The sequence below is a fragment of the Lepidochelys kempii genome, chromosome 1, assembly GCF_965140265.1.
Source record: "Lepidochelys kempii isolate rLepKem1 chromosome 1, rLepKem1.hap2, whole genome shotgun sequence".
Classification (NCBI taxonomy): Eukaryota; Metazoa; Chordata; order Testudines; family Cheloniidae; genus Lepidochelys; species Lepidochelys kempii.
This window is the reverse complement of record NC_133256.1, coordinates 4,411,203-4,435,756: the sequence shown is the minus strand read 5'-3', so window position 1 is coordinate 4,435,756 and position 24,554 is coordinate 4,411,203. Positions and strand designations below refer to the sequence as shown.

Here is a 24,554-nt window from a genome sequence, read left to right as displayed (position 1 = left end):
TGAAGATTTTTTTTTAAAAAGTCTTGGAAGGGCTCATAATCTTCCTGATTTACAGCACAATATATGTCTAACTATTGGGTGTCGGGGCAGGGGGAGGGGAATTTTCCCTGGGAGCAGGTTATCACATAGCTGCCTATTGGGTAACTTCTTCCACCTTCCTCTGCAGGATCTGGTACTGGCCACTGGATAGTGGGCTATATGGATTACAGGTCTGATTCAGTCTGGCAGTGCCTGTCTTTCTCTCGGTGCTGTAAATCCAAGACGATATTTTTTACTGATCTGCCTTGTGCTCCTGGGAGTCTCTAGACTTGCACTGAGAGCAGAAAGATGTCTTGTTAAATATCATCTAATCTCCTGTTCTTTTTTCTTCTCAGGAAGTAAAGTTAAAAATTTCTTGGACCTGCACAGTATAGTATGTCAGCTGTCAATGACACCAAATTCACACCTGCTGTGTTCCTTCTCACCGGGATACCTGGGCAGGAAGACGTCCATCTCTGGATCTCTATCCCCTTATGCTTAATGTATGTTATTTCCATAGTAGGAAATTCAGTCATCCTGTTCGTTATAAAAACAGATCCAAGCCTCCATGAGCCCATGTACATTTTCCTTTCCATGTTGGCCGTCACAGACCTTGGCATAGCGATATCCACCTTGCCGACAATACTGGGCATATACTTGTTTAACTCTAGGGAGATCAGCTTCAAAGCCTGTTTTGCCCAACTGTTCTTCATCCACTTGCTTCAATTAATTGAATCCTCCATGCTCTTGCTGATGGCCTTTGACCGCTTCATCGCGATCTGTAACCCACTGAGACATGCCTCCATCTTAACCCTGCAGACAATAGACAATATGGGACTGGTGTTTGTGCTAAGAAGTGTGGCTGTAATATTCCCACTCCCATTTCTACTGAAAAGGTTCCGATACTGTCGAGCCAATGTCCTCTCCCATTCCTACTGCCTGCATCAAGAGGTCATGAAGGCGGCGTGTTCAGATATCACAGTGAATAACATCTATGGCTTGTTTGTTACACTCTTAACAGTGGGGTTGGATTCGCTGCTCATCTTCCTTTCTTATGTGATGATCCTCAAAACAGTGCTGAGCATCACGTCCAATGCAGAGTGCCTCAGGGCCCTGAACACCTGTGTGTCCCACCTCTGCGCTGTCCTGATGTTCTATTCAGCAGAGATCGGCCTTGCTGTGATACACAGATTTAGAAAGGGCTCATCTCCCTTGCTTAAAACGGTCCTGGGCTATATCTCCCTGCTCGTCCCACCCCTGATTAATCCAATTGTGTACAGCGTGAAAAGTAGACACTTGCGTGCGGGGATAATCAGGGCATTCATCAAGTGAAGGGTCAGTTCATGAACCAGCTGCAGCGATGCTGATAAGGGAGATGATAAACACGGATCGCCTATTCCAGCCTGAAGCCTTACATCCAAGACGACATGAACTACTGATCTCCACTCTGTAGAGAGAGGTTCAGACAGGGTCTAATACCTGGAGCAATGGGAGAGGGGCTGGTGCGGGAGGACAGCACACTAGGGGAAGGAGACCAAGGCAGGCAGCAGCATTTAAAAAGTGACTGTGTTCGTGGACAGCCAGGGGACTGGTGGGATGTTGGCCCATAAAGAGCCGTATCGATGGCTGCTCCGACAGCAGAATTCCTCTCGATACAGTCAATAAAGAGAAGGGATGTGGATGCCATTTCCCATTACACCTGGCCTGTCACTGACCCGTCTCTGGTTAAACATCCATGGGCCATGAAAAAAGGTGCAGAGCTGTTCTTTTGTCACAGTCCTTGTCCTTCCTGAGAGCGCTGGGAGCTGCCTGATCATAGAATCATAGAATATCAGGGTTGGAAGGGACCTCAGGAGGTCATCTAGTCCAGCCCCCTGCTCAAAGCAGGACCAATCCCTCACTAAATCATCCCAGCCAGGGCTATGTCAAGGCTGACCTTAAAAACTTCCAAGGAAGGAGATTCCACCACCTCCCAAGGTAATGCATTCCAGTGTTTCACCACCCTCCTAGTGAAAAAGTTTTTCCTAATATCCAACCTAAACCTCCCACACTTCAACTTGAGACCATTACTCCTTGTTCTGTCATCTGCTACCACTGAGAACAGTCTAGAGCCATCCTCTTTGGAACCCTCTTTCAGGTAGTTGAAAGCAGCTATCAAATCCCCCCTCATTCTTCTCTTCCACAGACTAAACAATCCCAGTTCCCTCAGCCTCTCCTCATAAGTTATGTTTTCCAGTCCCATAATCATTTTTGTTGACCTCCGCTGGACTCTTTCCAATTTTTCCACATCCTTCTTGTGCCTAAAACTGGACACAGTACTCCAGATGAGGCCTCACCAATGTCGAATGGAGGGGAACGATCACATCCCTCACTCTGCTGGCAATGCCCCTACATATACATCCCAAAATGCCATTGGCCTTGATCCATGGCCGCTGCACCAGCTGTGTTCAGGGGCTATTCAAGGGGCATGGTCACTCAACATTCCCTTCTGTTCTCAGGCAAGTGCTTATGACTGAGTCATGTCAGAGACATGATTAACACAGGAACCCCAGGAGAAGCCATTCAGACAGCCCACCCCCTCCATGCCCGTTTATGGCTCTGCATGCCGCACTCCTACAGAGTGCATCCCCATCTAACCGTAATGCCCCAGATGTGGACCACAGCTGTGTCTGTGGGAGAGGGTCTGACACACAAGTCCTGGCAAGAGACTCTGGCCCATATTCCCACCCTGTCCCCTCCGTTGGTGCTGACCCAGCAATGCAAAGGAGTGGAAACAGGCCTCAGCTCCCCATCAGAGGTACAGCTCGCTCCTATCCCAGCCCAGCCCATTCTGTGTAGGATGGCCCCCTTTTCTAAAGGTAAAAGCGGGACACAGGCAGGAGCCCCATCCACTCTGTGACCACGCCCTTCCCCCTCTTCTTCCCCCCAAATCCCATCCACTAGACAGGCCGGAAGCCAGAGCCAAGCCGTGGTAAGAGCTGCCCAGGTAGAAAGGGCCACTATGGGGAACCCCGGACCCTCCAGCTGCCAGCGGGGGAAAGAGGAGCAGGAGCAGGGCCTTGTGGTGAGGGGGGCTAAGAACCTCCTCATCCCCCTCCCCACTGAGAAGAGGCTGGTGCCACCCATGAGTTTCAGGTAGGCACAGAGCAGCGCCGCAGGGAATTCAGACTTGGCCAGAGTGATCTGTGCTCCTGGAAGCCGTTACCAACGGGCGGAAGTCAGCTTAGCCCCCAGGCTGCTCTAAACTCCACTGAGGCAGAGGGAGAACAAGCCAGAGACTCAAACCCCTGTAACTGGCTCCTGGCCATCCCTGCTCTCTGCAGCACAGAGGGAGCTCTGCTGGCACAGCAGATAATCCAGCCGGGCCTGTCAATACTGAAAGGTGAGATTCCCGTGCAGTGTCTTGATTCGAGATGATGGGGCTTTAAGAAAGACAGGAAATAGTGCAAGACTTTATAGTGCAAGTGAAATTGCAAGAGCTGGTGCAGCTGGCAGGATCTCATGCGGATCACCCACAAACACAGGCACTGAGGGTTAGTTAGTGGTCACACAGATCATCAGTTGCAGACACATTGTTTCCCTCTGCACTTGGCTGCAGAGCCTCCTGTTGTAAGGAACAGGGTTATGCCACAGACAGCCGGACATAACAGTGACGGGCTCGCAGAGTGATTGGGTTCCTGAGGCACAGCTCAGAGGGTCTTCTCCCCTAATCAGGCATGAGACATGCACATACTCGGTAAGCAAGGTCATTCACATTCTTAATGGACCTGGGAGTGACCCAAGCCAAGCTCCACAATCCTGCTGCTAGCTCTCTATTGGACCCACACAGCGCCTCCCCCAGTCTAGGTACTCCCAAACTTGATGATCTTGGAAATTTGGATGCAGGGTGTGAGGTCTACCTCTAGCCCTAGAGCGGCTCTCATTGATAATGGAGCAGGTGGGGGTCAGGATCAGATCGAGGGGCAGCCCAGAAGGGCTCTGTTCAGCCAGGCAACACTCTCCAGATCCTTCACTCTCTGAAAACACGTCCTGATTCCCCCTCTTACTGCTGAGCTTCATGAGGGGCACAGAACTCCCTCATCAAAGGGGCTGTGCTAATGACAGGCCTCATCACCTAGGGGTGTTGGGAAGGGTTCAGGTTCTCCACTCAATGCCCCAAATCGCCCGTATGAGGCACACAGAGCTGAAATCTCTCTAAGGCACTTAGCTCTGTCCCCAATTATTGTAGCTTCCAAGCGCCTCACAATCTCTAACATATTTATCAGTACAACACCCTGTGCGATAGGACAGTGCTTCTAACACCACTGGGCAGATCCAAAGGCTAGAAGGCACAACTGGGATCTCCAAGTCTGACGACCTATAGAGCACAGGCCAGAGACCTCCCCCACAATAAATCCTGTTACAACAACATCCTGCCTTGATTTGACAATTGTCAGTGATGGAGAATCTGCCATGGCCCTTGGTAAATTTTTCCAATGGTTAAATACCCCCCACACACATCCCTGCACGAGGCTGTCACCCATCACTGGAACCCTGAGGAGAGCCTTCTCAGGAGGCTGTCACCTGTTGGTGTAACCTTGCAGGGGGCCTCATGAGGAGGCTCTTGCCTGTCGCTGGAGCCGTCTTGGGGCCCTGCTGGTTGCCAGCTCTAGTGCCTTGGCCCCTGGGGTTGAAGAGAAGAATGTCATGGAGATCTCTGAAAGTCATGGATTCCGTGACTTCTAGCACCTCCCTGACATAAATGTCTTAATAATAACCGATGGCTCTGCAATCACATCAGCCAACTGTCTTAGCACCCTCAGATGCATTAGATCCAGCCCCATGGACTTCTGCATGTCCAGCTTTTCTAAATAGTCCTTAACCTGTTCTTTCACCAGTGAGGGCTGCTCACCTCCTCCACATACTCTGCTGCCCAGTGCAGCAGTCTGGGAGCTGACCTTGTCTGTGAAGACGAAGGCAAAAAAAACATTAAGTACTTTAGCTTTTTCCACATCATTTGTCATTAGATTGCCTCCCCCATTCAGTAAGGGTCCCACACTTTCCCTGATCTTCTTTTTGTTGCTAACATACCTGTAGAGCCCTTCTTACTATCCTTCACATCCCTTGCTAGCTGCAACTCCAATTGTGCTTTGGCCTTCCTGATTACACCTCTGCATGCTCGAGCAATATTTTTATACTCCTCCTTATTCATCTGTCCAAATTTCCACTTCTTGTAAGCTTCCTTTTTGTGTTTAAGCTCACCAAAGATTGTGCTATTAAGCCAAGCTGGTCGCCTGCCATCTTTGCTATTCTTTCTGCACATCAGGATGGTTTATTTCTACGCCCTCATTAACGCTTCTTTAAAATACAACCCACTTCCCCACTTACCTCAGGGCTTAGGTCTCCATCCCCATGTGAACCTAATTTAAAGCTGTCCTCACTATGTTAGCCACCCTTCCCTCTCTCTGGTAGGTGGATCCCATCTCTTCCTGGCAATGCTTCTTCCTGGAACAACATCCCATAATCGAAGGATCCAAAGCCCTCTCTCTGGCACCACATGTGTGACCACACATTTATTTCCACAGTTCAATAGTCCCTACCTGCCCTTTTCCTTCAATAGGGAGGATGGATGAAAACACCACTTTGCACCGCAAACTCCTTTATCCTTCTTCCTAGAGCCATATACTCTGGAGTGACCTGCTCAAGGTCATTCTTGACAGTATCATTGGTGCCCACGTGGAGAAGTAGGAAGGGGTAGCAATCTGAGGGCTTGATCAGTCTTGGCAGACACTCCATCACATCCTGAATTCTACGTTGTTAAGGAAAAGTTAGCACATGTGACTCCATTTTGGTTTGGGGCCCACCAATGTTTAAATGCCAGCGCATAATACAGCAGGAGGAGTGATCCTTAGATACTGAATCCCTGTGAAAATCCTCCTCCTTGTCTCCAGCCTGCCTTGACTCCCAGTATCTGTTTTTTGTCAGACTCTAATTCCTTGTCTCTTGGCCTTGATGTAAGGCCTCCCATCCTGATAATAAAGGTTACTGATGCATGGCTTTAGGACCATGCTGTGTAATTAACATACTGGTATAGCACGAGGAATGCACCAAGCAGGAATAGGTGGTAGATAAGAAAAGGGTTTGTTTATTGGCTAAGGTTTCCGATGCACAAGAGCAACATGCTTTGCTAAAAAGTATATAACCTTTGTATAATCTGTATTCAGGGTCCCCTCCTGGCTAGCAGGGGGGCACCACGCTCGAGCGTAATAAACTTAGTGTCTTTGGGAACTCTGCAGTTGTGGACTTTGTTTATGTGCCTCAGCCTAGATTCGAACTGTGCGTGACTTATCAGGTATAATTCGCAGCATTGGTGTGCGTGTCCTACCAGGTGTAATTCGTAGCATTTGTGTGCGTGTCCTACCAGGTGTAATTCGTAGCACTTGTGTGCGTGTCCTACCAGGTATAATTCGCAGTAGTTGTGTGAGTGTCCTCTCAGGTGTAATTTGTAACAACATCCAGGAAAGCATCACACTACTCTTGTTTCCTGGTCTGGATGGCAGATGGGTGACTACGTCCTCCCTAGAATCATAGAATCATAGAATATCAGGGTTGGAAGGGACCCCAGAAGGTCATCTAGTCCAACCCCCTGCTCAAAGCAGGACCAATTCCCAGTTAAATCATCCCAGCCAGGGCTTTGTCAAGCCTGACCTTAAAAACCTCTAAGGAAGGAGATTCTACCACCTCCCTAGGTAACGCATTCCAGTGTTTCACCACCCTCTTAGTGAAAAAGTTTTTCCTAATATCCAATCTAAACCTCCCCCACTGCAACTTGAGACCATTACTCCTCGTTCTGTCATCTGCTACCATTGAGAACAGTCTAGAGCCATCCTCTTTGGAACCCCCTTTCAGGTAGTTGAAAGCAGCTATCAAATCCCCCCTCATTCTTCTCTTCTGCAGGCTAAACAATCCCAGCTCCCTCAGCCTCTCCTCATAACTCATGTGTTCCAGTCCCCTAATCATTTTTGTTGCCCTTCGCTGGACTCTCTCCAATTTATCCACATCCTTCTTGAAGTGTGGGGCCCAAAACTGGACACAGTACTCCAGATGAGGCCTCACCAATGTCGAATAGAGGGGAACGATCACGTCCCTCGATCTGCTTGCTATGCCCCTACTTATACATCCCAAAATGCCATTGGCCTTCTTGGCAACAAGGGCACACTGCTGACTCATATCCAGCTTCTCGTCCACTGTCACCCCTAGGTCCTTTTCCGCAGAACTGCTGCCTAGCCATTCGGTCCCTAGTCTGTAGCTGTGCATTGGGTTCTTCCGTCCTAAGTGCAGGACCCTGCACTTATCCTTATTGAACCTCATCAGATTCCTTTTGGCCCAATCTTCCAATTGGTCTAGGTCCTTCTGTATCCTATCTCTCCCCTCCAGCGTATCTACCACTCCTCCCAGTTTAGTATCATCTGCAAATTTGCTGAGAGTGCAATCCACACCATCCTCCAGATCATTTATGAAGATATTGAATAAAACCGGCCCCAGGACCGACCCTTGGGGCACTCCACTTGATACCGGCTGCTCAACTAGAAGGGAGTCCCCGACCACCACCACCCATCTCCTCCTCTTGGGAGTGGTGGTCATGGAACCCCCATCCCTAGGACAATATAACCCATGCCTTCTGGTTGATGGGGTCTCCTTTTGTTCTCTTCCTTCCAATGACTCTTCCAAACCACTCTCCAATGTAGTACCTGTGCAAAGACCCTGAAAATGGTGTCTTGCCTCTATCTGCAATGGGGGTACATGGGTTCTCCTTTTTCTTCTGGACGTCACATGCTACCAATTTTCTTCCCCGTTCTGCACTGCCCTCTCTGATTCTTCTGCATGCTGTGCAGTACAGGGTTCTAGCCGTCAAGTAAAACTGGGATATATGATCTCTTTACCCTATAAACCAGGTCCTTTCCTGTCTTGGGGGGGAATCTCACAATTGTCCCTCTCTTTGAGCTGGGAACAAAACCCCCAACTCTGCTAAATGCTTAAAAAAAGGCAGCTGTCACACGTCTATACTAATCTATTTCAAGTATCACTACAAGCTAAGTTCGACAGGCTTTGCTCTGAAGATAGAGAAACAGAACTGGACCAACTTACATTATTTTGGGAGGCCAAGGACCTCTTGGGACACAGCCTAGTTTCCCTGTGTCTCTGAGACCATCTTCCCATCTGTTTGCCCCTTTCTTGTGGAAGCAGCCTTTGTTGAAACCTGTGTGAGCCTGGGCTCACTCACTGTAGTGCTCAGCTATTTCTGTGTTACAGGATCAAGGTGTGAAGCTGACCTTTGCCCTCAGACTGCTTTCTCCCAGACAGATGGTCAAGATGAGACCCCCATGGCCATTGTATTTATTCTTTTCCCACCTCTGTGAGGCAGGGCAGGGTGATTATACACCCGTGCAGAGGCTTAGAGACAGCCAATGGCTTGCCCATGGTTTTACACAGCAATGGAATCACACCCAGCTCTCTTGGGTCGCAGAGCAGTGCCCAGTCCACAGGACCAGTCTTCCAGTCATCTGAGCAGTGACAGGCCTGGCTGGATTCACTGCAGTGGCAGCATAGCTCTCCCTCACCGTGTGCTGTGTTGCAGTAGTTTCATTCTCTGGTCTGTTCTCCCCCTGCCACAGAAGAGTTTGGAGCATCTTTGGGGCTGGGCTGACCTCTGCCCAGTGGTAACGGCTTCCAAGAGCACAGGGAGCAGCCACCAATACAGATCATTATGGGCCAGAATCCCACTGGTCTCCTGGCTCTCCATGAACACAGTCAATCTGTAAATGCTGCCTGCCTTGGTCTCCTTCCCCCAATGCACTGTCCTCACTCACCAGCCCCTTTCCCATTGCTCCAGGCTTTAGAACCCTTCTGAACCTCTTTCTACAGAATGGAAATCAGTAGCTCATGTCTTCTCAGATGTAAGCATCTGGGATGGAATAGGTGGCCTGTGGTTTCATCTCCCGTGTCAACAGTTCTAGAGCCGGGTGATGTAGTTACCCTTCACTTCATGAACACCCTGATTATCCTCGCGCAAAAGTGTTAGTGTTTCACACTGTACATGATTGGGGAAGGATGACAGAGGATGTGGAAAAAGCTAATGTACTCAATGCTTTTTTTGCCTCTGTTTTCACTAACAAGGTCAGCTCCCAGACTGCTGCGCTGGGCATCACAAAATGGGGAAGAGATGGCCAGGCCTCTGTGGAGATAGAGGTAGTTAGGGACTATTTAGAAAAGCTGGACGTGCACAAGTCCATGGGGCCGGATGAGTTGCATCCGAGAGTGCTGAAGGAATTGGCGGCTGTGATTGCAGAGCCATTGGCCATTATCTTTGAAAACTCGTGGCGAACGGGGGAAGTCCCGGATGACTGGAAAAAGGCTAATGTAGTGCCAATCTTTAAAAAAGGGAAGAAGGAGGATCCTGGGAACTACAGGCCAGTCAGCCTCACCTCAGTCCCTGGAAAAATCATGGAGCAGGTCCTCAAAGAATCAATCCTGAAGCACTTACATGAGAGGAAAGTGATCAGGAACAGCCAGCATGGATTCACCAAGGGAAGGTCATGCCTGACTAATCTAATCGCCTTTTATGATGAGATTACTGGTTCTGTGGATGAAGGGAAAGCAGTGGATGTATTGTTTCTTGACTTTAGCAAAGCTTTTGACACGGTCTCCCACAGTATTCTTGTCAGCAAGTTAAGGAAGTATGGGCTGGATGAATGCACTATAAGGTGGGTAGAAAGCTGGCTAGATTGTCGGGCTCAATGGGTAGTGATCAATGGCTCCATGTCTAGTTGGCAGCCGGTATCAAGTGGAGTCCCCCAAGGGTCGGTCCTGGGGCCGGTTTTGTTCAATATCTTCATAAATGATCTGGAGGATGGTGTGGATTGCACTCTCAGCAAATTTGTGGATGATACTAAACTGGGAGGAGTGGTAGATACGCTGGAGGGGAGGGATAGGATACAGAAGGACCTAGACAAATTGGAGGATTGGGCCAAAAGAAATCTGATGAGGTTCAATAAGGATAAGTGCAGGGTCCTGCACTTAGGACGGAAGAACCCAATGCACCGCTACAGACTAGGGACCGAATGGCTAGGCAGCAGTTCTGCGGAAAAGGACCTAGGGGTGAGAGTGGACGAGAAGCTGGATATGAGTCAGCAGTGTGCCCTTGTTGCCAAGAAGGACAATGGCATTTTGGGATGTATAAGTAGGGGCATAGCGAGCAGATCGAGGGACGTGATCGTCCCCCTCTATTCGACATTGGTGAGGCCTCATCTGGAGTACTGTGTCCAGTTTTGGGCCCCACACTACAAGAAGGATGTGGATAAATTGGAGAGAGTCCAGCGAAGGGCAACAAAAATGATTAGGGGTCTGGAACACATGACTTATGAGGAGAGGCTGAGGGAGCTGGGATTGTTTAGCCTGCAGAAGAGAAGAATGAGGGGGGATTTGATAGCTGCTTTCAACTACCTGAAAGGGGGTTCCAAAGAGGATGGCTCTAGACTGTTCTCAATGGTAGCAGATGACAGAACGAGGAGTAATGGTCTCAAGTTGCAGTGGGGGAGGTTTAGATTGGATATTAGGAAAAACTTTTTCACTAAGAGGGTGGTGAAACACTGGAATGCGTTACCTAGGGAGGTGGTAGAATCTCCTTCCTTAGAGGTTTTTAAGGTCAGGCTTGACAAAGCCCTGGCTGGGATGATTTAACTGGGAATTGGTCCTGCTTTGAGCAGGGGGTTGGACTAGATGACCTTCTGGGGTCCCTTCCAACCCTGATATTCTATGATTCTATGATGAGCAGGCAGACATAGCCCAGGAGAATCTGAAGTAAGGGAGGAGAGCTATTCCCTAATCTGCCTATTACAGACAAACCAATCTCTGGTGCGTAGAAGAGCAGGACAGTGCAGAGGTGGTAGACACGGGTGTTCAGGGCTCTGACACACTCCACGTGAGACGCAATGCTCAGCACTCTTTTGAGGATCATCACGTAAGAGAGGAGGATCAGCAGCGAGTCCAACCCCACCATGGAGACTATTCTGAACAAGCCACAGATTCTGTTGATTGTGATGTCTGAACAAGCCATCTTCATGACCTCTTGCTGCAGGCAGTAGGAATCATAGACTATCAGGGTTGGAAGGTACCTCAGGGGGTCATCTAGTCCAACCCCTGCTCAAAGCAGGACCAATCCCCAATGAAATCATCCCAGCCAGGGCTTTGTCAAACCTGACCTTTAAAACTTCTAAGGAAGGAGATTCCACCACTTCCCTAGGTAACGCATTCCAGTGTTTCACCATCCTCCTAGTGAAAACGTTTTTCCTAATATCCAACCTAAACCTCCGCCACTTCAACTTGAGGCCATTACTCCTCGTTCTGTCATCTGCTACCATTGAGAACAGTCTAGAGCCATCCTCTTTGGAACCCCCTTTCAGGTAGTTGAAAGCAGCTATCAAACCCCGCCTCATTCTTCTCTTCCGCAGACTAAACAATCCCAGTTCCCTCAGCCTCTCCTCAGAAGTCATGTGTTCCAGTCCCCTAATCATTTTTGTTGCCCTCCGCTGGACGTTTTCCAATTTTTCCACCTCCTTCTTGTAGTGTGGGGCCCAAAACTGGACACAGTACTCCAGATGAGGCCTCACCAATGTCGAATAGAGGGGAAGGATCACGTCCCTCGATCTGCTCACTATGCCCCTACTTATACATCCCAAAATGCCATTGGCCTTGGCTCAACAGTATCAGAACCATTTCAGGAGAAAGGGGAGTGGGAATATTAAGGCCACCCCTCTTAGCACAGACACCAGTCCCATCTTGGCTATTCTCAGCAGGGTTAAGTTAGAAGCATATCTCAGTGGTTCATGGATCACAACAAAGCGGTCAAAGGCCATTGACGGGAGGACAGAGAATTCAATGAATGAAAGTGAGTGGATGAAGAACAGCTGGGCAAATCAGGTATTGAGGCTGATCTTCTTAGAGTTGAACCAGAATATGCCCAGTGTCATAGACTATCAGGGTTGGAAGGGACTTCATGAGGTCATCTAGTCCAACCCCCTGCTCAAAGCAGGACCAATCCAATATTTTTGCCCTAGATCCCTGAATGGCCCCCCTCAAGGATTGAACTCACAATCCTGTGTTTAGTAGAACAATGCTCAAACCACCGAGCTATCCATCCCCCTATATTGTGGCTATGATGACTATCGATAAGCCAGGGTCTGGGATGGCCAACATGGATCTGTTTTTATAATGAACAGAATGACTGAATTTCCTACTATTGAAATAACACACATTAAGCAGAAGGGGATAGAGATCCAGAGATGGATGGCTTCCTGCCCAGGTATCCCGCTGAGAAGGAACACTGCAGAGTTGTGTTTAGTGTCATTGACAGCTGACATAATGTACTGGGCAGGTCCACAGGGTTTTGAACTTTCCTTCCTAAAAGAAAATGTACAGGAGACTAGATGATATATAATCATAGAATCATAGAAGATTAGGGTAGGAATAGACCTCAGGAGGTCATCTAGTCCAACCCCCTGCTTCAAAGCAGTACCAACACCAACTAAATCATCCCAACCGGGCCTTAAAAACCTCTGAATAAGGAGATTCCACCACATCCCTAGGTAACCCATTCCACTGCTTCACCACCCTCCTAGTGAAGTAGTGTTTCCAAATATACAACCTAGACCTCCCCCACTGCAACTTGAGACCATTGTTCCTTGTTCTATCATCGGCCACCACGGAGAACAGCCAAGCTCCATCCTCTTTGGAACCCCCCTTCTGGTATATAGCCTTGCAGAATCTCCCTTCCCTGGCGTGCACCCTGGGTTTGTAATGCAGGAAAGGGGCTGCCGGGGAGAAATCTGGGCCTATATTATTACTGTTCTATTTTCTTTTATTTCAGCAAGATCACAGCTGTGACAGCATCATCATTACCCCTTGGCTGCCCACGAGGTAGCCATGTGACTAATCAGAATCATAGGACCAGTGATAACTAATGGCAGCTGAAAGGGTGGTGCCCAGCTGCCAGAAGAGGCAGCATGAGGAGCTAGGGGAGCTGAGGAACAAGAGATGGCCCAGGTAAGCAGCAGCATCCATCCCAATCCCTGAGCCCCCCTACACCCAAACTCCTGCTGCTTGGGCACAGGGGGGCCTGAGACTGCCCCAGCAGCAGCTAGTGCAACAGACCTGGGGGCTGCCCGAGCTGCTCAGGTGGCTCCTGGGCCAGCCATATGGGGCTGCTTCAGAAGTCACAGAGGTCACAGAAAGTTATGAATCTGTGACTTCCATGTCATCCACGACAAAAACGGAGCCTTAGTGATGACAAGCCGAGATTCCAGGAGCAGAGCCTGCAGCAGGGCTTGGGCTGCAATGCAGCTGGGTAGGATCACCACACGTCCCCTGTGATTTCACCTCCTGTAGTTTGCCTTTGGCCGTGATGGGGGTTACAGCTGGTGCACTCTAAGCCAAGGAGCTGAGGCTCCCTGATGGCCAAGTGGCCCTCAAGGGAATGTGCCGGCATGCTTCATAAAGACACCTGCCTCCCTATCTGAACAGAGACTGCCTGCTGCCCGTGTCACCTCTCCGATGACTCCTTGTCCTTTAGGGTGAAAACCTCTGGTGTCAGTGGCTCCCTTCTAGCAGGAACTGGGTACGTTGGCAGGTTTCACTATCTTTAAAATGTGAGAGGGGAAAGGCTGGAAGCTGTTTCCGTTTTGGACATGTTCTGTGCAGTGGCAGAGGAGGCAGCGGGGCTGTCGGGGTGACTCACTGACAGGGGCTAGAGGGCAAGCAGAAGTAGGGAGCTTGGGAACCCCTCCCCCACATCTGCCCATGTTCCTCTGAGGGTTATTCAAGCTACACAGAAATCTGAGTTTCCAAACAAATTCAGAGTGTTAAAGCCCTGATGCCCCAAGTCAGGATTTCTCTAGGGGTCCCATTTCTAGAGGAGCCGTGTGCTCTGCGCCCAATCCTGTCAGGGGCTAAGCATGAGGAGACGCCACAGAATATCAGTGACTAGTTCACAAATTGCCTCAGGTGTATTTGCTCCTGGAAATTTAATCAGCAAATGAATTTTCAGAAGTTTTATTCTCTGGCTTGATTGTGAAGGCAGGAATTCAGAGCTGCATTGCTCTGTGGTAAGAGGTCAATTGCGGCATATTTCTATTTCCTGACTGGCTGAGGGCTCCAGCACTTCTGCACGGAACATACCCTTCACAGTTACAGGCCTACCTGCATCTCTGCCCCCTCTTTGAGCTCTGAGTGAAAGATGTCAGGCCTCGTACCCTGCCTTTTATGGGGTGGAATCTCGCCATTCTCCCACCCTCAGACTGAGCTCTGGGCTACAGCTCACTGCAGGTCAGCTGTGCTTGTCCAGCAGGTCCGAGTGGGTTCGGCATCTGTGGCTCTTCCCTCTGGGACTCTGTGAGCAGTGGCGAGATGAGTGACCAGCCAGCCATGAAGCAAAATACTGTTTAATCTGAACAGTAGGAATAAAGCATAACATGGGAGGATAAGAGGGTTTTCAAACAACAGTCAGTACGTTTCTGTGACCCCAAGCCCTCCCACTCTGATGGGGGCACAGGCAGGCTGAGAGCCTTCATATTTCCCCAGCAGTGTCTGTCCCTGTCAGTCTGAACAGCCTCTCAGCAACAGCTGCCTCAACTCTGGACAGGCTCCTAGTGCTGGCAATAGACACAGTGTAATGTGGCTGGAACCTGGAAATAGGCTCTTCCCAGCTTTTAGCTCCACTGTTGTGTCTCAACTTCCCTGAAGTGCTGACTGAGAGATGGCTTTTCTTGAGCTGTTTCTTTGCCTCCTGCTTGTTTTCAAGTAGCGTGCTATTAAACTAGAAAGAGCTATACTGGTTTCACCCAATCTAGCCATAATGTAAACATATCAATAGTTAACCCAACATAGTTATACAGCAAACATCCCCAGAATTGGCCTCAATATGCACATTCTTTATGGCAGCTCTGCTCCATGTCTGACCCAATGCGGTTCCTGGGCACTACGGTTTTAATGAATACCGGACAGAGACAGTAAGAGAGAGAGAGAGAGAGCAATAGACTACTTTCCTGTGGGAAATGAAGTTCCATTTCCATGAATACTCATGCTTTTGACTCTGAAATACATTTCCTGAAAACCCTCCTCGTGCCTAAATAACAGGTGCTGGAGTTACTGTGTACTAGAGAGTGATATATATGCGTATAGGGATCCGAATCATAGAATATCAGGGTTGGAAGGGACCTCAGGAGGTCATCTAGTCCAACCCCCTGCTCAAAGCAGGACCGATCCCCAATTAAATCATCCCAGCCAGGGCTTGTTATTACTCCAGGTACAGCCTTCAGACTGACAGAACAGAACCTGGGGACAACCAAACAGCTATTAAGCCAGGGACAGAGCAGCTACTAGGCTTTTGTTTGCTGACAAGTGACTGAATGAGGGCTGAGACACTGCAATCTTTTCAGGTTGTGAAGAAATCCGGAAGAGAGATGCTATATTTAAGTCCCACTAAAACCTGAGAAATCATCTCTGAGAAAAGATGAGAGGGGAAAGAATGGGTTGACATGAGTGTACCAAAGTACAGAGGTGTAAATGTTATGCCAAAACTTTTCATTGTAATACAAGTATTAGAAACCAAACTTCCATGACATGCATGTGTATCGAAAGCCAGCAGCAGAGTTGTTGGAATCTCTCTACAGGAAGGAGCAGTGGTAACTTTACTGCTTAATGGCTTTTGCTTTAGAAAGTATTTCAGAAGTGCTCCACATACTGTTTCCAGTGGGTTTGTGCTAGAATCCTTTTGTTCATTGAACAGTTGTATGATTCCGTCACCTGGTAACTAACCAGTAGCTGCTTGTAACACTTACATTCTGGGACAAGAACACAATCCCTCTGCAATACCTGTGCAAGACTTTCCAAAAAGTCATGAGACAACAGAACCACTGATCTGTGTTTCAGCAGAGTAGAGCTGAGGTGCAGGAAAGCGGAGTGTAATAGTGATTTATTAAATTTATGCACATCACCTGTTACATGAGCATGGCTGAAGTAACTGGCACACTCAACTGGATATTAGCACAAACCTAGTGTTTTCGTTAGTCATCGACATATGATGCTAACCCCACACCTGTCCAACTGAAGTAACTATCTGCGTTAGCTTGTAACTTGCCAAATATCTACAGACCGTTGCACAGGGAGAGGATGCAGGTCCTGTGAGGATGAAGAGAAGGCCTTAGGATGATTGAAATCTCTGGATTCAGTCAACATAGGCCAGGCAAAGCACTTCAGCTCCTCTTGGAGGGATTCTTGGGGTAAGAGTGTATCATCAGGAGCATTTGGTAAGGGAAAGTTAACAGAGCCTTGTTCTGATTGAATTTATACAGGGAAATCTGGGGTGATTGTAATTGTAAATATGGAGTGATGACATTCAAGGCAATGTTATTGAATTAAGAACTTGTGCCTAAGAATGGATCTCATGTACTGCAAAGAGGCTGTGGCTTAATTTGGACTCTCAGGAGTGCATAAAATAAAAAAAAGTATATACAATGAGGCAGTGAAACACGTTTATAAATAGCTTCAGTGCAGGACAGATAAATACAATGACAGTTTTTCCCATGCACTTGCAATATGTTTACACACATCTCATGATACAATGAGCCACACTCAAAAGTGGAGGGCCAGAAAGAGTGTCTGTGGGAAAGCCACAATGGTAAAAGTACAAAGCGCTCAAGTAGGGCGCGGAACTCCCAGCTACAATATATCAATGGCGCCAAGAGTTTTGCAGGATTCAAAGAGGGACTGGATGTTTACATGGTTACTCAGAAAATCCAATTAGAGTAGTGAGAATTGTTTCAAAAACTCTTGGATGGACTCTAAACCTTCCTGATTTGCACTGCAAAATTTGTCTAATTAATGGGTGCAGGTTATTTCAAAGCTGCCTATTTAGGGCGTCTTCCACTTCCTCTGAAGTATCTGGAATTGGCCACTGGATACTACGCTAGATGGACTGTGGGTCTGATCCACTCTGGAAATGCCTTTCTTTCTATTTGATTTGTAAATCCAAAACTATGTTTTTTCTGATCTTCCTTGAGGTTCTTGGAGTCTCTAAACTTGCACTCAGAGCAGAAAGATGTCTCATTAAATATCATCTAGTCTCCTGTCCTTTTCCCTTTTAGGAAGGAAAGATCAGAACTCCTCAGACCTGCCCAGGACATTATGTCAGCTGTCAATGAAACCAAATTCAACTCTGCAGTGTTCCTTCTCAGCGGGATACCTGGGCAGGAAGCCATCCATCTCTGGATCTCTATCCCCTTCTGCTTAATGTATGTTATTTCCATAGTAGGAAATTCACTCATTCTGTTCATTATAAAAACAGATCCAAGCCTCCACGAGCCCATGTACATTTTCCTTTCCATATTGGCCATCACAGACCTTGCCTTATCGATATCCACCATGCCGACAACACTGGGTATATACTTGTTTAACTCTAGAGAGATCAGCCTCGATGCCTGTTTTGCCCAGCTGTTCTTCATCCACTTATTTGAATGCATTGAATCCTCCGTGCTCCTGTTGATGGCCTTTGACCGCTTCATCGCTATCCGTGACCCGCTGAGATATGTCTCCATCTTAACCCTGCCAAGAATAGGCAAGATGGGACTGGTGTGTGTGCTAAGAGGGATGGCTGTAATGCTCCCACTCCCTATTTTCCTTCAACAGTTCCAATATTGTCGACCCAATGTCCTCTCCCATTGCTACTGCATAAACCAGGATGTTATGAAGATTGCTTGTTCGGATATCAGAGTGAACAGCATCTATGGCTTGTCTGTTGCACTCTTGACAGAGGGGCTGGACTCGCTGCTCATCTTTCTCTCTTATGTGATGATCCTCACAACAGTGCTGAGCATCACATCCCACGCGGAATGTCTTAGGGCCCTGAACACTTGCATCTCACACCTCTGTGCCGTCCTACTCTTCTACACGCCAATGATTGGCCTGTCTGTGATACACAGATTCGGGGAGGGCTCTTCTCCCTTGCTTCAGGTTCTCCTGGGCTACATCTCCCTCCTTGTCCCACCCCTGATGAACCCAATTGTGTACAGCGTGAAAAGCAAACACCTTCGTGCGAGGATAATCATGGTGTTCGTCAAGTGAAGTGTCAGTTCATCATCTGGCTCCAGCGTTGGTGACATGGGAGATGAAAAACACGGGCCACCTACTTCATCTTGGACCATTAAATCTAAAATGAAATGAGCTACTGATCTCCACTATGTAGAGACATGTTCAGACAGGGTCTAAGGCCTGGAGCAATTGGAGAGTGGCTGGTGAGGGAGGACAGTGCACTGGGGGAAGGAGACCAAGACAGGAAGCAGCATTTAAAAAGTGACTTTGTTCGTGGAGAGCCTGGAGAATGGTGGGATGTTGGCCCACAAAGAGCCGTATCTATGGCTGCTCCGACCTCAGAATTCCTCTTGATACAGACAGTAAAGAGAAGAGATGTGGAGGTTGTTTCCCATTACACTTGGCCTGTCACTGTCCCGTCTCTGGTTAAACATTCACAGGCCATGAAAAACAGTGCAGAGCTCTTCTGGTGTTTCAGTCCTGGCCCTTCTTGAGCACACTGGGTGCTGTGTGATCCCTGGCCGCTGTACCAGCTGTGAACATGGGTTATTCCATGGGCACGGACACCCACCATTCCCCTATGCCCTCAACCAGGTGTTTCTGACTGGGTCATGTCAGAGACATGATTAACACTGGAGCCCCAGGAGAAGCCATTCATGCAAACCCCCTACCCCTATTCATGGCTCTGCACACAGCACACCTCTGAGCCAGGACAGAGCTGCATGTGTGAGTGAGGTCCTGATACACAGGAGTCCTGGCAAGAGACACAGAACCAGGTTCACGCTTCCTCCCCTCCATTTGTGTTGTCCCAGCAATGAAAAGGAGTGGAAACGGTCCTCATCTCCCCAACAGAGACACAGCTGTCTCCTATCCCAGCCCAGGCCATTCACTGTAGTGTGACTGCGTTTTCAAAATCAAAAGAGGGACAGAGGCAGGAGTCCCACCCCCTCTGTGATGCTGCCCCTGCCCCTCTTCTTCCCCATGAGGCCCCACCCTCTGCTCCTCCTCTTCTCCCAAACCTCCACCCCCTCTCCAGGCCAGATGCTAAAGCCAGGCCATGGTAAAAAGTGCCCACTGAGCTCGAGCCACTGTGAGGAGCCCCACATCTTCCACCTGCCTGGGACAGAGGGTTGGGGGGCTCAAAAGAAGCCCCCGGCCTGTGTCCCTGCCCCCCAGGATGCACCTCAGGGTAGGTGGAAAGCCTGGGGCTCCCCACAGTAGCCTGGGGTCCTGGTGTAGCGGAGCCTCAGGGGAAGTGGAGGAGTAGGGGAAGGGCCTAGTGGGAAGAAATGGGACAGAGGGCGGGGCTTTGGGGAAAAAGAACAGGCGTTGCGGCAAGACTGCACCAATACTCACCCCAAAAAGGAGTTTGGTCGGGGGCTCCTGAGGAAAGGAGAAGGATGGGGCGGCGGGGAGGAGACCTTGTGTTTTAGAGAAGACTCAATTAATACGAACCATCAAAGGGGGCTCTTGTTTTAAGTACTCCAGGCCGAGAGAAAGTCATCGCAAGGACCTTAGAGGGAAGGGCAGGGTACCTTCAGGGCTACCTCAGGCCACAAGGGGGAACACTGGGGTGACCCCCGTCCACAAGGACTTGGCCAGAGTGAGCTGTGCACTCGAAAGCTATTACCACTGGGCGGAGTTTAGCTCAGCCCCCAGGCTGTTCTCAACTCCACTGAGGCATGGAGAGAACAGGCCAGCAAACAAACCCCCTGTAACTGGCTCCTTGCTATGCCTGCTCTCTACAGCAAAATGGGGAGCGATGCTGGTACAGCAGAGAATCCAGCTGGGCCTGTCACCGCTCAGATGGCTGGAAGGCTGGCCCTGTGGCCTGGGCACTGCTCTGTGACTCAAGACATCTGGGTTTGATTCCTTTCCAACATGTGACTGTGGGCAAGCCCTTGGCTCTCTCTGAGCCTCTGCACAGGTGGACAATAGCCCTGCCCTGCCTCACAGTTATGGTGAGAAGATAAATACATTCAAGGTGCTCAGATACTCTGAGACCCTAAGATCAGGGCGGTGTCAGGGTTCCATAGAGTAACGCCTCTGACATTTGTCTATAAAAGTCCTCTTACCACAGCCTCCTGTGACAGCTGGCTTCTGGAAAACCCCATGAGTCCAGCACGTTGCTGTCTGTGACAGATGTGGGAGTGCTCGGGGGTGACAGTGAAGGGTAAGAATTGGATTCCCGAGAGGAGTGTTGGACCATTACGGGAATGCCGAGCGGCTCAGCACAGTCGCTGGACCCGTGTTTGCAAGCCATTGAGGTAGAGTGGGTCTAACTGTCAAACAAGGGAGCAACAGATACAGGGGCCTCATCTTAGACGTCAGGCTGGGAGAAGTCTGTGGGCAAAGGTCAGCTTCACACCTTGGTGCTTTAACTCAGACACAGATTATGGTGACTGGGCCCAGGCTCACACAGGTTTCAGCAAAGGCTGCTTCCAAAAGAGAAGGGCAAACAGATGGGAAGATGCTCTCAGAGACACAGGGAATCTAGGCTGGGTCCCAAGAGATCCTTAGCTACGCAAAAGAATGAATGTTGGGCCAATTCTGTTTCTCTATCTTCACAGTAAAGCCTGTCTAACTTAGCTTGTAGTGATACGTGAGATAGAGAAGTATAGACGTGTGACAGTTGCCTGTTATTTTTAAACAATGCATTGCCAATAAACCTACTAGTTTTTAGGAGGCTGGTGGTGACTATACAGCCCTGGTCACAAGCACCCAAAGGAAAGAGAGTGAGGTGTCCAGTTGGACCTATTTGCTGATAAGCATTTAGAATAGATGTGGTGTTGTTCCCTGGTCAAAGAGTGGGACAACTGTGAGATTCCCCCCAAGACAAGAAAGAACCTGGTTTAGAGGCAGAAGACACCATATATCCTGGATTTACTGTGATAATCCCCATTCTTCTTGGCAGCATATATAATTGTTTAGTGCCTATCAGCATTCAGAGTAGTGACTTCTTTATGTTCATAGAATCATAGAATCATAGACTATCAGGGTTGCAAGGGACCTCAGGAGGTCATCTAGTCCAACCCCCTGCTCAAAGCAGGACCAATCCCCAATTAAATCATCCCAGCCAGGGCTTTGTCAAGCCTGACCTTAAAAACTTCTAAGGAAGGAGATTCCACCACCTCCCTAGGTAACGCATTCCAGTGTTTCACCACCCTCCTAGTGAAAAAGTTTTTCCTAATATCCAACCTAAATCTCCCCCACTGCAACTTGAGACCATTTCTCCTCGTTCTGTCATCTGCTACCACTGAGAACAGTCTAGATCCATCCTTTTTGGAACCCCCTTTCAGGTAGTTGAAAGCAGCTATCAAATCCCCCCTCATTCTTCTCTTCCACAGACTAAACATCCCCAGTTCCCTCAGCCTCTCCTCATAAGTCATGTGTTCCAGTCCCCTAATCATTTTGTTGCCCTCCGCTGGACTCTTTCCAATTTGTCCACATCCTTCTTGCAGTGTGGGGCCCAAAACTGGACAACAGTACTCCAGATGAGGCCTCACCAATGTCAAATAAAGGGGAATGATCACGTCCGTCAATCTGCTGGCAGTCCCCCTACTTATAGATCCCAAAATGCCATTGGCCTTCTTGGCAACAAGGACACACTGTTGACTCATATCCAGCTTCTCGTCCACTGTCACCCCTAGGTCCTTTTCTGCAGAACTGCTGCCTAGCCATTCGGTCCCTAGTCTGTAGTGGTGCATGGGATTCTTCCATCCTAAGTGCAAGACTCTGCACTTGTCCTTGGTGAACCTCATCAGTTTTCTTTTGGCCCAATCCTCCAATTTGTCTAGGTCCCTCTGTATCCTATCCCTACCCTCCAGTGTATCACCTCTCCTCCCAGTTTAGTGTCATCTGCAAATTTGCTGAGAGTGCAATCCACACCATCCTCCAGATCGTTTATGAAGATATTGAACAAAACCGGCCCCAGGACCAACCCTTGGGCACTCCACTTGATACCGGCTGCCAAGTAGACATGGAGCCATTGATCACTACCCATTGAGCCCAACAATCTAGCCAACTTTCTATCCACCTTATAGTCCATTCATCCAGCCCATACTTCTTTAAGTTGCTGGCAAGAATACTGTGGGAGACAGTGTCAAAAGCTTTCCTAAAGTCAAGGAACAACACGTCCACTGCTTTGCCTTCATCCACAGAACCAGTTATCTTGTCATAGAAGGCAATTAGATTAGTCAGGCATGACTTGCCCTTGGTGAATCCATGCTGACTGTTCCTGATCACTTTCCTCTCCTCTAAAACGAGAGGATTTGAATCCAAGACAATGATTGTCTCAAAATAATGATTCATAGAGTCATAGAATTTAAGGTGACGGAGCCATTGGGGTCTAGTTCAGCTGTCTCCCCCACACACACACACGGTCACTAGCCCCAGAGAGGAAGTATGGTTCAGTGCAACCACTGCTCGGATCCTCTGTCCAGTTCTGGTGTCTACAGTTCAAGAATGATGTTGAAAATTGGAGAGGGGTTCAAAGAAGAGCCCAGAGAATGACTAAATTATTAGAAAATCTGCCTTATAGTGATAGACTCAAGGAGCTCAACCTATGTATCTTAAAAAAGAGAAGGTGAAGGGGTGATTTGATCACAACCTGTAAGTAACCTCCATGAGGAACAACGTTTAACAATGGGCCCTTCAATCTAGTAGAGAAAGTTACAACACGCTCCAATGGCTGGAAGCTGAAGCTAGACAAATTCAGACTGAAACTAGGGCGTCATGTTTTAACTATGATGTTAATTGACCATTGGAACAATTTACCAAGGGCCATGGTAGATTCTCCATCACTAACAATTGTTAAATGGAAGCAGGATGTACTTCTAACAGCTCTGCCCTAGGATTTATTGTGGGGGAGGTCTCTGGCCTGTGCTATGCAGCGGGTCAGACTAGGTGATCACAATGGTGCCTTCGGATATGCCCAGTGGTGTTAGTAGCACTGCCCTACCACACAGGGTGTTGTACTGTTAAATATGTTAGAGATTGTGAGGCGCTGGGATGATGCAATAATTGGGGCCACAGCTAAGTGCCTTAGAGAGATTTCAACTCTGTATTTCTCATAAGGACGATTTGGGGCACTGATTGGAGAACATAAGAATGGCCATACTGGGTCGGACCAAAGGTCCATGTAGCCCAATACCTGTCTTCTAACAGTGGCCAATGCCAGCTGCCCCAGAGGGACTGAACCAAACAGGTAATGATCTAGTTGTCTCTCTCCTGCCATCCATCTCCACCCTCTGACAAACAGAGGCTAGGGACACCATTCCTTACCCATACTGGCTAATAGCCATTAATAGACTTAACCTCCATGAATTTATCCAGTTCTCTTTTAAACCCTGTTATAGTCCTAGCCTTCATAATCTCCTTGGGCAAGGAGTTCCACAGGTTGACTGCGCTGAGTAAAGAAGAACTTCCTTTTATTTGTTTTAAACCTGCTACCCATTAATTTAATTTGGTGGCCCCTAGTTCCTATATTATGGGAACAAGTAAATAACTTTTCCTTATTCACTTTCTCCACACCACTCATGATTTTGTATACCTCTATCATATTCCCCCTTAGTCTCTCTTTTCCAAGCTGAAAAGTCCTAGCCTCTTTAATCTCTCCTCATATGTGACCAGTTCCAAACCCCTAATCATTTTAGTTTCCCTTTTCTAAACCTTTTTCAATGCCAATATATCTTTTTTGAGATGAGGGGACCACATATGTATGCATTATTCAAGATGGGGGCGTACCATGGATTTATATAAGGGCAATAAGATATTCTCCATCTTATTCTCTATCCCTTTTTAAATGATTCCTAACATCCCGTTTGCTTTTTTGACTGGTACGGCACACTGTGTGGACGTCTTCAGAGAACTATCCATGATGACTCCAAGATCTTTCTCCTGATTAGTTCTAGCTAAATTACCCCCCATCATATTGTATGTATAGTTGGGGTTATTTTTTCCAATGTGCATTACTTTACATTGATCCACATTAAATTTCATTTGCCATTTTGTTGCCCAATCACTTAGTTTTGTGAGATTTTTTTGAAGTTCTTCACAGTCTGCTTTGGTCTTAACTATCTTGAGCAGTTTAGTACCGTCTGCAACCTGAACCTGAACTCTTCCCAACACCCCTGGTGATAAGGCCTGTCATTAACACAACACCCATTGACGAGGGAGTTCTGGATCCCTCCTGCAGCTTGGCAGTAAAAGTGGGCATCAGTATGTGCTTTCAGAGAGTGAAGGATCTGGAGAGCATTGCCTGGATGAATAGAGCCCTGCTGCAATGCCCCTCTGTCAGATCTTGACCCACAACTTCTCCATGAGTAATGAAATCTGCTCTAGCACTGGAGATAGAACTCAAATCTTGCATCCCAATTTCCATCATCACCAAGTTTGGGTTCGCTGGATCTGGGTTG

At 48.3% G+C, this 24,554-nt stretch overlaps 2 protein-coding genes and 1 pseudogene across 2 annotated transcripts; 2 read left to right on the top strand and 1 right to left on the bottom strand.

Moving 5' to 3' along the window:
* Positions 1-414: 414 nt before the first annotated feature.
* LOC140918380 (olfactory receptor 51G2-like) lies at positions 415-1,350 on the top strand. The gene has a single exon (XM_073362673.1). It carries the CDS (start codon positions 415-417, stop codon positions 1,348-1,350), a length of 936 nt encoding a protein of 311 aa, XP_073218774.1.
* A 9,460-nt stretch (positions 1,351-10,810) lies between these two features.
* On the bottom strand, positions 10,811-12,252 carry LOC140905591 (olfactory receptor 51G2-like; annotated as a pseudogene).
* A 4,983-nt stretch (positions 12,253-17,235) lies between these two features.
* Positions 17,236-18,171, top strand: LOC140918348 (olfactory receptor 51G2-like). Its single transcript, XM_073362528.1, has one exon. It carries the CDS (start codon positions 17,236-17,238, stop codon positions 18,169-18,171), a length of 936 nt encoding a protein of 311 aa, XP_073218629.1.
* The last annotated feature ends 6,383 nt before the right edge of the window (positions 18,172-24,554 follow it).

What these genes read in the sequence shown, in the direction of transcription:
- LOC140918380 (XM_073362673.1), top strand. Translation starts at nt 415, where the DNA reads ATGTCAGCTGTCAATGACACCAAATTCACACCTGCTGTGTTCCTTCTC.
- LOC140918348 (XM_073362528.1), top strand. Translation starts at nt 17,236, where the DNA reads ATGTCAGCTGTCAATGAAACCAAATTCAACTCTGCAGTGTTCCTTCTC.